General features: G+C 36.5%; 1 protein-coding gene across 7 annotated transcripts in view; it reads left to right on the forward strand.

Annotated features, from left to right (window-relative positions):
- ABCC9 (ATP binding cassette subfamily C member 9) overlaps window positions 1-16263 on the forward strand; it is a 129456-nt gene that overhangs the window by 47254 nt on the left and 65939 nt on the right. For all 7 annotated transcript variants that reach the window (XM_019452193.2, XM_019452192.2, XM_019452196.2 and 4 more), the window contains 4 exons: window positions 1645-1753; window positions 6447-6554; window positions 12355-12427; window positions 13320-13425. In XM_019452193.2, coding sequence (XP_019307738.1) covers window positions 1645-1753; window positions 6447-6554; window positions 12355-12427; window positions 13320-13425 — 396 coding nt within the window. The remainder of the gene's footprint in view (window positions 1-1644; window positions 1754-6446; window positions 6555-12354; window positions 12428-13319; window positions 13426-16263) is intronic.

A 16263-nucleotide genomic window follows, 5' to 3' on the forward strand; every position in this document is an offset into this window, starting at 1 on the left:
TGAGTCAGGAATTCCAGAACCCTGGTGCAGGTGCTATTGAAAACAGTATGACGGTGCCTCAAAATATTAAATATAGAATCACCATACAATGCATCAATTCCACCTTTGGGTATATGCCCCCCAAAATTCAAAGCAGCAAGAACTTGAATACATATTTGCACACCCATGTTCACAACAGCGTTATTCACAGTAGCCATAAATTGGAAACAACCCAAATATCCATCAATGGATGAATAAATAAATAAAATGTGGTATATACAGACAATGGAGTATTATTCAGCCAAAATTCTTCTTCAACAATTATCCTTCTTAGTTCTCTGTAAATGCATTTTGGAAGGTAATAGTTAGACCAGCACAATGGATTTTATTTACCTTTATGTTTCCAATGAAAAGAAGCAGTTGTTTTTGGCATTCAATGCCACCGGGTTTAAAGATGATAGGCAACAGACTGAGATAAATTTACTTTTCTTCATTTTATTAGTCTGACACACACACACACACACACACACACACACACACACACACACATACCCCACAAGCTTTGCAGACCTATTTGGAGGCACTTGACTACAAGCTTAAATGAAAAAAATATTAATTTTTGTTTCAAATCTTTATTTCTTAGTTTCCTACCAAAGGCAATATTTCCCCTGTGGCTGATGCTGCATGTGCCAAGCCAGTGTATCTACTTTTAGCAACCTAGCATGCTAAAAGGAACATTTCTTTTCCTCTGCAGCTTCACAGAATTTTCTTTAGCATATTATTTTATTTATAGGTGGATGCTTCCAAATCATGTTATTGTTTTATTTGGTTCTTTCTTTTTGCTCCTGATTCTGTAACAGTGGTTTTAAAAAATGCCTCCTAGGCAGGCCAAGGATCCTCGTGCCGTACCCAAGAAGACCATCATAAAGAATGTTTGCAAACCACTCTTCTAGAGCCATAATGTGCTTATGAAGCACTTTAGAACTTTGTGAAAATGAGTATTTTGATTCAGTAGGTTTTGGGTGGGGCCAGAGAATCTCTGGTAAGCTCTAGGTGATGCTGATGCTTCTGGTCCTCTGCCAATACTGAGCAACAACTGTCTAGAGGCCCCTCTTATTGCCAGGTTCAAAAAATATGTGTAATGAAGCAAGATGGCAGAATGGTCATGGACCTCAGATCTGTGTGTTATATGCTAAATGCTTTTAAGCAGGCTACTTAACTTCTCTATAACTTATTTCCCCTCATTTGTATAATTAGAATAATGGGTCCTTACCTCATTGGCATTATTATTTTTAACCTCTCTGTTTTAAGTTCCTCCTCAACTCTCCTGGCTTTGACAAGAAACAGAATTGCAAAAAAAAAGGTGCGAAAAAGTTAACTGAATTCAAAGGGGTGACAAATTGTTTCTAATTTCTCTGATACTTTTCTAGTTTTAGCACTGAAAGTCCCCAGTCCTGGGAGCCCATCATTCTTGGGCATTTTAGTTAGGATGTTTGTTCCTCTGAGCTAAATTCCCAGTTGGTGTTGAGAAATGACTCTCAGAGGTGGCTTGCTCAACATGATAATTGGTAAAGGAGATGCTTGTTTATTTTGGTAGAACTTCATCATTGGCACTTTTATTTTTAACCCCTTTTTTTTGTTTGTGTGTTTGTTTGGTTTTTGCAGTGTTCAAAAGCTGAATGAGTTTCTCTTGAGTGATGAGATTGGTGAGGATAGCTGGCGAACTGGTGAAGGTTCTCTCCCTTTTGAGTCCTGTAAGAAACACACTGCAGTGGTAGGTGCTTTTTCTTCTTACTGAAGCTGTGAATACGTAACAGTCCCAATATTGGATGATTTTCAGTGAGTGCAGTTAGAAGAAATTGTAAGCTTTACTTTTAACCTTTATGATGAAAAATTGCCACCTGCTTCTACAACAAACTTCAAAAGTCTAAAATTTATAAACATATGTATAAGGCTTGATATTAGAAATCATCTAAGAATTATCCCAAGAGGGAAAGAACATGTTCAATGAAAAAAAAAATTAAAAGGTTGTCTACCCCAGGGCACCTTAACCTCAGGGTTGAGCATCTGGCTCTTGATTTCAGCTCAGGTCATGATCTCACAGTTCGTGGGATCGAGCCCACATTGGGCTCTGCACTAACAGTGTGGAGCCTGCTTGGGATTCTCTCTCCCTCTTTCTCTTTCCCCTCCCCTGCTTGCAGGTGCACATGCTCTCTCTCTCTTTCTCTCTCTCTCTCTCAAAAATAAATAAACATTAAAAAAAGGCTGTCTACCTGAAACTTTATATAAAAACAATACAAAATGAGCTTAACAACTCCCATATCATATTCTTCCAATACCTTTGAGCTACACTTTTTAGTTTACGAAGTGCTTTTTGATGTATTATATCTTTGACTCACTTAATATAACATTATATTACCTATTTTTATTTTTCAACTGAATATATTGAGTGTGTGTATTGTGTGGCTTGAATATGGCCATACTAGTAAGCAGCAGAGCAAGGATTAAAACCTGAGTCTTGTAACCCTTAAACCAGTTTATTTATCCACTACACAAATATTTACTCAATATCTACACAGCCTGGAAACATGGTCAATATTATTTTGTTCTGTATTTGTTACATGTAATGTGACATGTACCATGTATTTGCCTGTGTTTATAGATTTCAGGAATATAGATATGAACAAGGGATGTAGCTATGAACAAGGCAGACAACCTCATCCTTGTCATAGTTTGCTTTCTGAAGGCAAGAGTCAGATGATACATTTAAAAAATGAGATAATTTCACTTTGAAGAAAATTAAATAACGGATGAGAGAGTGACTGGTATACTGGAAGTAGAGTGGTCATTTCCCAGAAAGCCCCCTCTGAAGAGCTGGCATTTGGGCTGAGACCTTCTCAACAAAGATCTGGGGGAAAAAAGCATTTCAGGAAGAGAACTAGTAGTTGCAAAGACCCTAAGGTGAGAATGAATTCGGTGTGCTCAAGGAACAGAGGGACACTATTGTTGAAGCCTGGTGAAGAATGCAGAGACAAGACAACGTAAGAACAAGGATTGAGGGTCTGGACTGTACTGACATGCAATAGGAAACAATTGGAGGGTTTAAAGTAGGCACTAATATAATTTTGGTTATATTTTTAAAAGATCACTTTGGCTACTAGGCTACTAGGTTGACAGTAATCAGTGGGAACAAGAGTAGAACAGCTAGACCAGTGATCAGTGAGGAGATTGTTATAATCACATAGGCAACAAGAAATGATGGTTAGAGTTAGTTTTTGTGGCACTTGCCACAAATTGGAGTCTCACAGTGGACATTGTGAGAAAGTGATCAAATTCAGTGTACCTTTTTTTGGGTTGAGCTGATAAAGACTTGCTGATCGACTGGATAAGGAGGCTGAGAAGTGAGCAGGTCGAAATTGAGGTAGAATCGAAAGGCATATTTGCACATGGTAATTTTGAGATACTGATTGACATCTAAAAAGACAAGTCAGCTTTGGAGATGTAAACTTTAGAATCATTAGCCATTAATTAATATTTAAATCAATGAGACTTGATCAAACCACTTTCTTGAAAGGTATGTCGGAATAATTCTGAAGAAATTCTTTGTAATTATATGTATATATTTCATAACAATAAAATATAGAAAGATGTTATATTCTAGAGAGAGTCATGTTATAATTAATATTAGTTATTCATGTTACTATGAGACAAAATATGAATATATTTACTACTTGTATAAGCAAACAAAATTGCACATGCCATCTCTTGACTGGAATTAACTGAGGCTTGGAAAGTCCTCTTACCAGGAAGTCAAGCTATATTAAATTTTTCTTTAAATCATGTTTAAAACTACTAAAAATAGTTGAGATGAGCACTCAACTATATTTAGACTTGCTGTTTTCTTCTGCTTTTCTGGAGTTATTCTTTACTCCATTAAGTTATTTTATTGAGCGAGTGTGATTTTGTCTGAGAAGGAACTACCACCCATGCCTGTATACACTGGAGTAACAGTGCTTCAAAATGCTTGTTTGCTATTGTGTGGCCATGGACACAAAAACAAGAACACATTATAGAGTGGAGGAAAAAGTGTAGGAAAAAGGTTTCCTTTGAGGCAGCAGGAAAGTCAAGTATTTGATTAGAACCGGCGTTGTCATCCTTTGAGATGGTAGGAGATAACCACAGAACTTATTAGATCATCTCTCAGAGATGTGAGGATGAGCAGAGTCAATGACCCCAGGAATGGGGATGTGGTAGGTCATGTTTGTGGAGTTAGGGAAATCTGAAGAACCTTTTTGCATGAGATGAGGGATAGAAGAAAAATTGAACTGAGTAAAGGTTGCTGGAAGGAAAAAAGAATCCCCTTCAAGTGCATTCAATATCTTCAGGGTTATTGAAACCAGACTGGACTTCTGATGTCTTTCAGGGTCATTCATCACTGCTGATGGGCCAAACCACAAACGACAAACTTTTTTAAATGGAGTGAAAAAAGCTGTGTGTTTGAAAATAACACTAATGGAAACTTCTTCTTGAGAGCTTAAGATGCTATGTATTCTGTAAAAGCTTAGAGTTAAGTGGTTTTGGCTGTAGAATCTCCATGGAGAATTAGTGACATTCTAGAGCCAAAGTCTCTTCAAATTACATCTGTGGAACTCCGACTCAAATCTCTGTCAACACATCTCCTCCTCCCACCCTCTCCTTGGTTTTGTGAAGAACATGACGTCATTCCTTTTGGACCTCTGGGGCAATACTACTATAGAATTAAAGACTCTAGAAGACAGTGGATTTATGGAAAGGCATAGACCTGTCTCGTGAGGAAGATACACTTAGCTTAAAGGATAGTGACTTTATGTATCTCATGTGACATACTTCCAGGGTCATCTGTGAGATTGTGAAAAGAAAAACAAAACTAAAATAAAATTTCAGGAATAATCCCTATTTTTTTAAGTTAAATGCATTCAGTATTTTCTGTGGGACAGAATCACTGCTCGCTCTGCTCAGTACCTTTTTAATCTGTGTATTTATTTGCATGTAGCCTAGCAATGTACTACTTGATAATTTGATGTTCTGTTGATATAACAATTGATGGAAATTGGAAGAGCAGTATCTTGTTTGGATTAAATTACTGATTATTTAAGGACATTTTTAATTCCCATAGTAGAATTCAGTGGATTTTTCAAAAAACTAAACCTGCAATTCCAGGCCAAAAAAAAAAAAAAAAAGTTTCACAGTTCTAGAATACTTTGCTCTTATAGGTAATTTAACAGTTTAAAAAATTTTTTAACATTTATTTATTTTTGAGAGAAAGAGACAGAGTATGAGGGGGAGAGGGACTGAGAGAGAGGGAGACACAGAATTGGAAGTACGCTCCAGGATCTGAGCTGTCAGCACAGAGCCCAATGCAGGGCTCAAACTCACGAACCATGAGATCATGACCTGAGCTGAAGTCGGACACTCAAGTGACTGAGCCACCCAGGCACCCCAGTAATTTTAACAGTTTTAAAGTGTATTATTATTTAGCCTTCATAAAATCTATAAGGTAGTTAAGTAAGACGGATAATTTTTTTTGAAATACTTGTTCACTAGATCAAACTTTGAGCTTATAAATTTTTCTAAATTAGAAGTTTACAGAACTGAATTTTCTACCTTCTCTTTAGCCATGTGTCTCAATATACACAGAATTGAAGTCAAGTTAAGAGAATAACAAACTTCTATGACCTAATTCAAGTTCATTTTAAGTATGTGAAGACTGTCCAACCTCGGCTGGCATCCTCTGTATAATGAAATGCTTTAGTCCTTTGACAAAGAACAATGCTATAACATTTGGGAAAGACTGGATCATTTTGTTATGCTTACATCAGCATTATATAATGTTTATATACTTATGAAACAATATCCATGCATGTTTGGACCAAAAAAAATCCTAGATTGTTATGCTTTTTCTCACTCTGTAGTGGATCCCTGGGTGATCTGAGTTACATGAGTGTAGGAGATTCAAAATCCTCTTGATTCAGAGGGTGACCAAAAACGTACTGTTGGAGCATGTACAAGCCAAATGGTCTTACACGTAGATTCTAGTTTAACCTGAGTTAGTCTGTTTGGCTTTGACATGCATGCAGTTTTTTTACTGCCCAGGCATATTTACCCGGAGAGCTGGAGAAAGAGTATCCAAAACCTAGTTTGGGGTTCCACACTTTAAATTCCATCTGTTGCAAGTATCACATTTTTGTATTTTTAATTTTTCTTAAAAGGCTTGTGAATTAGGTTTAAAATTATAGCTTAACACTTTTTGTTATTATTTGCTTTTTTATTTGGAGAAGCTATTGAAATAATTAAAATATCATGCTCACTTTCTTTATTTCTTTTTCTTGGAATTCAAGTGGAGAAGTAGCAATATGCCTTAATGTTTAGTAAAACCTCTTTTTTTTGCATAAAACTTCAATTTGTGTTTTTTCCCACTTGGAATGAAGCAGCCGAAAACTATAAACAGGAAGCAGCCTGGGAGATATCACCTGGACAGCTATGAGCAATCAACAAGGCGCCTACGTCCTGTAGAGACAGAGGACATTGCAATAAAGGTTATTTTATTTCCTGGATTCTTGCACTAATAGAAACATTTATGGTACTATTTTATGGTGAAGTTCTGTATAAGTGTCCTAAATTGTGCCCTTAAAGTCTCTTTACAGTGATCACTAATCCTCATAACATTTTCAAAGTGTTCTGATGAGTTCACTTCTCAGTTCTTCGTCACCTCAAAACCACATTTCTTGCTCCAGCAGTATGTTTTAATAACTGGAGGGTGAGCCTTTCTTCTGAATCTGTGTTAGAAGCTAGCATCCAACGTTATTTCCTTTCATACTCTTATGTTCCTCTACCTAATAAATTGATTTATAGAGAACACCAATATTATAAATCCAATTTTTAAGGAAATAGATAGTAATTTCCTTCAACTAGGAGAGGCTTAGACCAGTGTTGCATGCATTCACCCAGTTTCCCAGTAAGTGTCTTTTATCTAATTTCAAACAGCCTTTTGTACTCTCCCAAGCAAGTGTGCTTAGGTAGAACAGGCCACCAGGGAATCAGCGGCTGAGGATTGATAGTGGGGATAAGGTCCAAGGAGGGCTCAGTGCTGTTCAGGAACAGATGCCTGAGCAGTCAAGGGCTTTGGGACATTAGTGCAGCCAGAGTTCTGGAAATTAGCCCTTTTAGAAAACTAGCTGCGTTGACTGCGGGGCTATCCAACTCCCTGTGCTGCCCAGGCCAGTCAGAGAGTGGGGGAGCCTCACTGGGGAGTATAACAGAGCCAAAGGCTACATTTAAATATCTCTCTCTGTATTGCCTGACACAATGCTTGTCCCACAATAGGCACTTAGCAATTGGAGCAAATGTGTTACTGGATGGAATAAGCTAATGCTACCTAGCCCAACCTCTGCCTTCGATTTGATGTGTGCCTTTTGGGCAAATTACTTTGCCTCCCTGAGCTATGGTTTTACCATCTTGAAGTAGAGATGCCATTTTAGTATGGTTGTTTCGAGGTTAAAATATGTCACATGGGAATCTTAAAGAGCTTTAGTGATTCTTAACCCTGGCTATACATTAGAATCTCTTAGAAAGCTGTGTGTGTGTGTGTGTGTGTGTGTATACATATATATATACATATATATGTATATACATATATATGTATATATATATCTCCCAGGCACTATTTAAAAAAATAGTTCTAGTAGTTCCCTAGACAATTAGAATGTGTGATGGGGTGTGAAGTACTAGGCCATGACAAAGTATGGAATGAGAGACTAGGAAGGGTCCTCTGTGCTTCTACTTCCAGTTATGCCCCGATAGCAACTAATGCATGCATGACTAAAGGAACAGGGTCAGTTTTTTTCTATTAACATTTTCTGTTCAATATAGTAAGAATCTAAAAATACATCTTTTCCATGTGCCTTGCTAAATTTGTTTTTATTTCGAATGTAAAAAAAAATAGAGGCTATTATTTTTTTCTAAAGTTGACCTTTCACGCACAAAAAAAACCCAAAAAAAAAACCCCAAAAACAAACAAACAAAAAAAACAACTCTGCCAAAAAACCACAAAAATACCCAGAAAAACTGCTTAGCAATGGATACTACAGTTTCAGGCCCACCAGCAAGCCTTTCAGTTTTTATTCCTGGTGGAAATTCTCAAGTTGGTAATAACTCATTTGCTTTGAATCATTTTTTATTACATAAAAATAAAGCATGCCTTCAGAAAAGTACATAAAATATATATGTGTGTGTGTGTGTGTGTGTGTGTATACATGTATATATATGTATATATATACACCATTAAGTAAAAAAGAGAACACCTATGGAACCTACACCAGGAAAAGAACATCGCCATTTTCCTCAGAAGGGCCTCCCAACACACACATTTGTTGTTCTCTCTCACATCTCCAAGAAACAGTCACCATGCTGACTTCTATAGTCATCATTTCCTTGATTACTCTTGCTATGCACACTTCCTTAAAAACACACTGTAGTTGTTTTAAGTTTAACTATGTGTGTGTATTTGTGTGTGTTTTGTTTCTTTTGCTCATGATGTATGTATAATTCATCCAGATTGTCCTGTGAAGTCGTACTTCATTCATTCTCATTACTGTGTAGCATTTCAGTGTTTTCCTTTATGGCTTATGCTTTGTTTTTTGTCTCATTCAAGACAAGTTTTCCTTCCAGAGGTCATAGAGATGATTTATAGTAGCTCCTAAAATCTTTGAAGCTACACCTTTCACTTTTAGTTCTTTAATCAACCTAGGATACATTTTTGTGTTTGGTAAAAAGTAGGGATGTGATGTGTAGGGAAATCAGTAACAAGTAATTTGGGTTGTAAATTTAGCAGTAGTAAATTCAGTGGTGGTAATTTTACTACATTTAGTAGTAAGAAAGGTCTGATTTAATTTGTATATGATACCTGGCTGCCCTCATCCCACATATTGGTCACTGTCCCCACCAACAGTCAGTGTAGTCTTATACACACATCAGGGATCTTATATGTCTGGATTGATTGCTGACCTTTATTTATTTTTCTTTCATTTGTTTCTTTGTCCCAAATTCCACTGCTATGATCACTACAACTTTCTAATAAACATTGGCATCTTTTAGGATGTGTTCTTACATGTTACTCTTTCTCTTCTAAAATAGCTTTTCTTATCCCTTTTGTGGGAAAACGTCTTACATGTTTCAGGGCTTACAGCTCTGAATTTGTCCTTTTATTTATACTTTGACTTGGTATTTCCTTACTCCTTGCTTTAATGAGCTTTTTTATACACTACATTTTATTCAGCATTTTTACTTATTTTTACTTATTTTCAGCAGGAGGAAATGAACAATGGTCTGTGTAAGACCCTGCCTTTAAATTCTTAAAAATTGTTTTAATTGAGATAAAATTCACATAACATAAAATTAACTACTTTAAAGTGAACAATTCAGTGGCATTTAGAGCATTCACAATCTTGTGTAACCACCACCTCTCTTCCATTGCAAAACATTTTCATCACCCCAAATGAAAACCCCATACATGTTAAGCAGTTACTCCCCATTTACCCTGCTCTCTTGCCACTATCAATGGCCAATCTGCTTTCTGTCTCTATGAATTTGTCTGTTCTGGGTATTTTATATAGATGGGTCATGTAATAGGTAACTCATATCTATCTCGTTCCTTCCTTTTTTTTCCCTTCCTTTACTTTTAATACATTTTCCCCTTGTCCCTGATCCTCACTCCTATTCTGTACCGTTCCCCTGCCATTATGGTACCAGTTGTAATGTGCTCAATGTTTATGCCTAAATATACTCATATCCTTGTAAAATATGTGATAAGCATCCATGTGCTTTTGGTGTCCTGAAATGTTTTTATGATGGTTTGCTACTTCTCACAGCACTACTGTGTTCTATAGTATGAATCACTGCATTTTCCTTATCCCCTAGTGATGGACACTGGATTTGCCTCCATCTTCCTTCTATCACAAACCATGCTAAGATGATCATTTTTGTACTTAACCTTTTATGAACCTTTGCGAAGATTTATTTATTTTTTTAATTTATTTTTAGAGAGAGAAAGAAAGCATGAACCTGTGAGCAGGGGAAGGGCAAAGAGAGGGAGGGAGAGAGCCAAGCAGGCTTTTGCTGTCAGCGCAGAGCCCAATGCGGGGCTCAGTCCCACAAACTGTGAGATCACGACCTGAGCCCAAATCAAGAGTTGCACGCTTAACCAACTGAGCCACCCAGGCTCCCCTGAACCTTTGCAAAGATTTATATGTTAGCTGATTTTCCAAGGTCAAACAACTAGTTAGGGGAACCAGGATTTTAACCCTGGTGGACACATGAGACTATTTTGTAAAAGGCAGGAGGGAGTGGAAGTGCAGATTGCAGCAGGAGAGATTAATGTTGACCCTCCTCCTCTATCTCTCTTGAAGGAAGCTTGTTCTCTTTTACGTCTGTGTAGCACCAAATCAAGAGGCGACACTGCATTCTTCTAGCTCTTCTCTGCTGCTTTCAGACCATATATTTTCTTCTCCTGCATCCTTGTGAAGCTTTGGCATTGTCTACCTTTATCACATCTATTATCAAAGGACCTCATCAGCACCTCCACACCATTGCTGAAGATTTGGGTGCCCGTTTCCTTGTTCATCTCTCTAGCTTATTTGGTGCCATGCATGGATGTGGTTTAAACTTCCAAGGGCCCAGCTATCTAGTATCCTAGCCCAGAAATTTCTTGCTCTGCTTTCACTCCATTTCCACAACCTTGCCTATGGTCACACCTGGCCACCACCTGAAACTGCTGCTCCTCCAAAATCATAAACTCCTTTATGTCAGTCAGTCACTGACACCACAACCCTACCTCCAACTCTCTCGGGCTTCACCTTTGCTGACACTGCTTTTTTAACCTTATTGAGACCTCCAGCAACTTGAGCCCCTTCCTTTTGTCTCAGTCCTTCAGCGCTTTCTGTAAGCAATCCAACTTTGTGCCTTTGATGCTCCTAGAACAGGCTGCTGAACTCTATGGAGGAAATGACACAATGTACCAGTTGGCAGAGCCACACACATTTATGACCTCCCCATTCCACTGCCCCTCAGTAGTTCCTGGTGATCCTTTACATGCCGCCCATCAGCACTAGAGACTCCTCAGTCTCCAGTAGCTCTGTCTTCTCACCTCCATCTGTGTCTGTCGTGTTGTATTTGCTTCTGTCCATGGTTTATTTACTCAACTGGTTGCAAGCTCCAAGCAAGCGGGGAGGATGCATTATACCTTTTTTGTAGTCTACATAAATACTAACACAGCACCTCACACAGAATGGGTGCTCAGCAAAATTTGTAAAGCAATCAGTAATTCAACCCTTCCATGCCACCCTCCTTCCAGGGCTAATATCTTGCACATCTACGTGATAGACAGTACTAAATGTCACACATCTTATGAGCTAAAGAAAACCTACATGGAAAATTACAATTTACTCTTTTCAAGCAACTTCAATCCAGGGGTTTTGTTGTACCTCTCATTTCCCATTTTTGTAACTATTAAACCTATCAAGTCCAGGAGCTCCTGGGTGGCTCAGTCAGTTAAGTGTCTGACTTCGGCTCAGGTCATGATCTCGAGGTTTTTGAGTTCGAGCCCTGCATCGGACTCCACACTGATGGTGGAGTGCACACACTCTCTCCAAATAAATAAATAAACTTTATATAAAAACTAAAAACAAAAAACTATCAAGTCCACTTCACACTTCTTAATACAAATAGATTGCTTTGGGTGACTATAGGTCTAATGATCTTTGCTGCTTGTTGAGGTTTATCCCACTAAGATATATTACCTCATTTCTGTGCTTTATTCCTCTCTTCCTTTTACTCATTCCTTGAACTTCATTAAATGGCACTAAATCCACACACTTCAAAACCTTATTACAAAACCTTCCTCCTTGGCTAACAGAGACATTTTGTTGGAATAATTTGACATGATTTCCACTCTATACTTTGCATCATTAGGATTCTGGAAATTGCCTAGCAGTGAGAAAATAATCAATGCTGGTGTTACATTGGAAAATATTTGGGGTGATTACTTTTTAGTAAATGATCTAGTAATCCCAGATTTTCAGAGAAAATTGTAATTTTTAGCCTTTTCATAGTATCACTAATTCTTCAAAGACCCTCCTTTCATTTCCATTCTTTTTTTTTTTCATATATGACTCTCAATAGTTACATTTCTAGCTAACTCTAAATTAGAATTTCACCACTGTGTGTTCTACCTTATATTGAAAGTCTTCCAGTGTCTTAAAGACAAAATGTATTTTAATGGAATTATTCTCTAAAACAAAATACATAATTTTATATTTTAACTTATGTATTCTTCTTTTCTAGGTCACAAATGGCTACTTTTCATGGGGCAGTGGTTTAGCTACATTATCCAATATAGATATTCGAATTCCAACAGGTGAGAGACATTTGTTATTATTTTTTATTTTTAATTATGACAAGTATGGATTTCCAAGGTAATTGATCTTAACAAAAAAAAGATTGTTTAAACATTATTAACGTTATTTATAGTTGTTTATTTGCATCATGTAGCTCATAAGCCACTGTATCATCATGGAAGTGATTGGAAATAAGACTTGCCTTTCACTACAAAATGTGTAGACATTTGGACAAGTTATTTACTGTCCAAATAAGCTGATAACAGCTTGTTGCTGATTTGTCCATTTAAATAATGGGGTAGTTGATTTTTCATGTTGTTTGAAAAAGGATTTAAATAAAGACTATATAAGAAAATTATTTTCTATCCCTGAGACAACTAAAGTGTTCAAGTTATTTTAGGCTCAAATACCCAATAATTTTTGGTTAAGATGCCTAGATACCCGAATAGAAAAAATGTTTTGATCTGGCCTGATGGTCAATAGATTGAGATTTTTCTATTTTACATGCGTATCAAAGTAAGAAATTGGAGAAGTCGGCTTAATACCAGCCCAATCCCTTTCATCTCAATTAATCAAGTTGAGTCAAAACTGCCTTCTTCACCTGAATGAATTGAATAAAAAAGTTAAAACTAATTGAGATTATTTAGGCAATTATTTCGTTGCTCTATTCACTAATGTCAGCTATTCTCATAGTTGGAAACAGTAAATCAAGACCTATATCTTTTAATTTTTCTCTCCTTTGTCAAAAAAACCCTCATGTATCAGAAAGAGGAGCTATTTAGAATAACTTATTGCTGGAGACCAAGTGTGGGCTATTGATTTTGAAGCCTCAGCCTTTTCTAAATGTATTTTGGTTTTATTTTACTAGAATTCCATGTCCTCTTGCTGTTATCCTTTATCTAATTTCTCTAGGTCAGTTGACCATGATTGTGGGCCAGGTGGGCTGTGGGAAGTCTTCTCTTCTCCTTGCTATCCTTGGTGAGATGCAGACACTGGAAGGCAAAGTTCACTGGAGCAAGTATGTGTATTTTTAATTGGTTTCTATTGCTCTATCATCCATCCGATGATCTTACAAAGGGAAGAAATGAGAGCAATAGATTCCTACATTAGGAATATGAGGATCCCCTCAGAAATAAGTGCAGCTTTCTAAAAAATTAAATTAGTAGAAACCTTAAATGTCATAAATTAAAAATTAGAAAACAGTTTCTTACAGAGGGTTATCATGGTATAAACTAGTATGATTGGGATTTTGTAAAGATAGATTTTCAAAGTTAAAAGGAATAACATTCAAAGAAATAATTTAAAAACATCCTATATTAAAAGAAGTTATGGAAAACTTACATTATTCATAAAGCTTAAATGCAAAAGAGCTGTAATGGTTCACTGTTCAGTGAAGAACTACCAAATAATCTTTTAAAAAATCTTCATAAGGGGCTGAGAAATCAGCCGTTTCTTTTCACACCCAACTTAAAGTAGGCGCTGGAAATATCTAGTAAGAGGTACATGGATAGGTCAAAGTGGTGTGTTATGCCACTGTAAAGACATGAAAAAGGAGGTATCTAGCATGGTGCTTCTCCTGAATATTCGAATGGTGGTCTTTGAAAAACATTGTGGTAATGAAGTGACTCAAAACCATAATATCATATAATTGTGCAATAAAGTGTTAAACCAATTTACTCAGTTCGGCTTACCTAGTAGATTCCCCATAAGCAGTTTATGAAGAAATTGGCTATAGCTTATCTAAGAAATTGGATTATAGACCAGTGTTTCTCAACAAAGTATGATTTTTCTCCCAGGGGAGATATCTTTGGTTGTCACACTGGGGGAACAGGTTTTCCTGATGTGGTTGGTATAGGCCAGGGATGCTGCTAAACATCCTACAATGCACAGGACCCCCTCCCCACTGCCCCGGCAACAAAGAATCATCTGACCCCAAATGTCAGTTGTGTCAAGGTTGGGAAACCTTGCTCTAGATCTATAGACGTTTGTTAATATTTTGCCCCTACCACTGTGAACTCTATTGTTGCTTACTCTGCTGTTCACATACACAGGTATGTCTCAAGAATGAGTAAAGACTATTTAAGAGCATTTTTAGAATAGAGTCTATGTTAAACTCCAGGCAAGAGATGGAAATGCTTGGATGTGAAATTTGAACGGGAAACATCCTATTTTAAGTATCATGAGTGAAAGGAGGAGGTTGGGAAATGTTGAGTGTACATTTTATTCCTACTGGGCCAATCTAAAATACAGTAGACATGAAACTGCTTAGTGAATATCCAGAAGAGAGCTTGGTAAATAATTGCCACCTGCAGTTTACTTCATGACAAGTTCTTGTTGATCACTAAGATCAGGCACCAGGCAATTTGCCCTGCCACTATCTCCTTCCATCTTGGATGACTAGAGGTTTTGAGAAACAGATTTTACTGGATTAAATTCTATTTTGTGACATGTACAGCCATCATCAAGTTACTTGGGTTTTATTTTCACCTTTGTTTGTCATTAAAACAGAGAGAAAGAATGGGAATCAGTGACAGCTTGAGAAGCTCAAGAAGCTTGAGATTTATTTTCAGACCTCTAGGATGTTCTTCTAATATAGTCTTCCCTTGTGTTATTTAGGATTCCACTTAGGCCAGATCAACTTCCAATATTATCATTAATAATCTTCATCATTTTGCTAACTGATAAATAAATGATATGAGAATTAGGGAAGTATTTTACATAATCTAGTATTTTTTATTTTGCATTCCTACCTCATTTCACAATGGTAGGGAATTATTTTATTTAAAGTTACATAGTGTAATAAAGCTTGAAAAATAAAGATAAATATATCAAGAAAAATTAATATTTAAATAATAATCTGAGAAGTAAATAGGTAGAAATGCATGCTCTGGAGTCCTGTGTATTGATAAAATATGGACCACAGATTCCACTCTGAGCTTCATTGAAGCTAAGCAAAGAGGAAACTAGAGATAAAAATATACACTTACTCAACAGAGGTTAAGAAGTCTCTCTCATGAAAAGAAAGAAAGAAAGAAAGAAAGAAAGAAAGAAAGAAAGAAAGAAAGAAAAGAAAGAAAGAAATCTCATGGATCCCAACAATAAAGCTAATAAAAAATTATGTCTTAGAGGTGGAGCCAAAGGGATGAAGGTGTGTAAAAGGATTTTAGATAATTCTAAGTATTTATAAAATCCTCATAACTTAAAAATCATCTTTTTATGAACATTGCCTTCATTCACTATACTCCCATCTCTTAATGGCAGAAGGACTAAGATTTTCTTCAAAAAATGTTTGTGTTGGCTTAGGCACACATGGCTTAAAAAACTAAGCCTCTAAAAGATTGGATAAGCTAACACAAATTCTATTTTCCTTTAATTACAAGAATTACTTTTTTTTCTCCTATGGAATCCTTAATATCTGATAAAACATATTTTCCTATTGGTAATATTCAGAAGATACTGATCTTCTTTTAAAGAGTTATTTATAATTACTCTTGATTCCATAAAAGGCTGTTGTGCCTCATCCAATAAAGAAAGGCAGAGAAATGTTATTAGAGCAAAGTTAATTTAGAAGTTACCAATATTGATTGGTTGATGAAGTACAAAACCTAAGAAGTGCTTTACTTCAACACACTGAATTGTTTGATGTTTTTTGGAAGCTCAAAAAAAAAACCCCAATAAACTAAATGTTAGCATAAGGTGTCAAGTGCCTTGCTGCCATTATTTCACCACTGCATGTATCTCTGGCTGCATGAATTTTATTTTTAAATGTGCCCTCATAGACTGGAATGAGCAAAGTCCAATAAATACTCGGTCCTCTTGTGGTGATAAATATTTACTTTAGGCAGGAAAGAAGGTA

This window comes from Panthera pardus, unplaced genomic scaffold (assembly GCF_024362965.1).
Source record: "Panthera pardus isolate Hobbes unplaced genomic scaffold, ASM2436296v1 HiC_scaffold_6, whole genome shotgun sequence".
In the NCBI taxonomy this organism is placed as follows: Eukaryota; Metazoa; Chordata; class Mammalia; order Carnivora; family Felidae; genus Panthera; species Panthera pardus.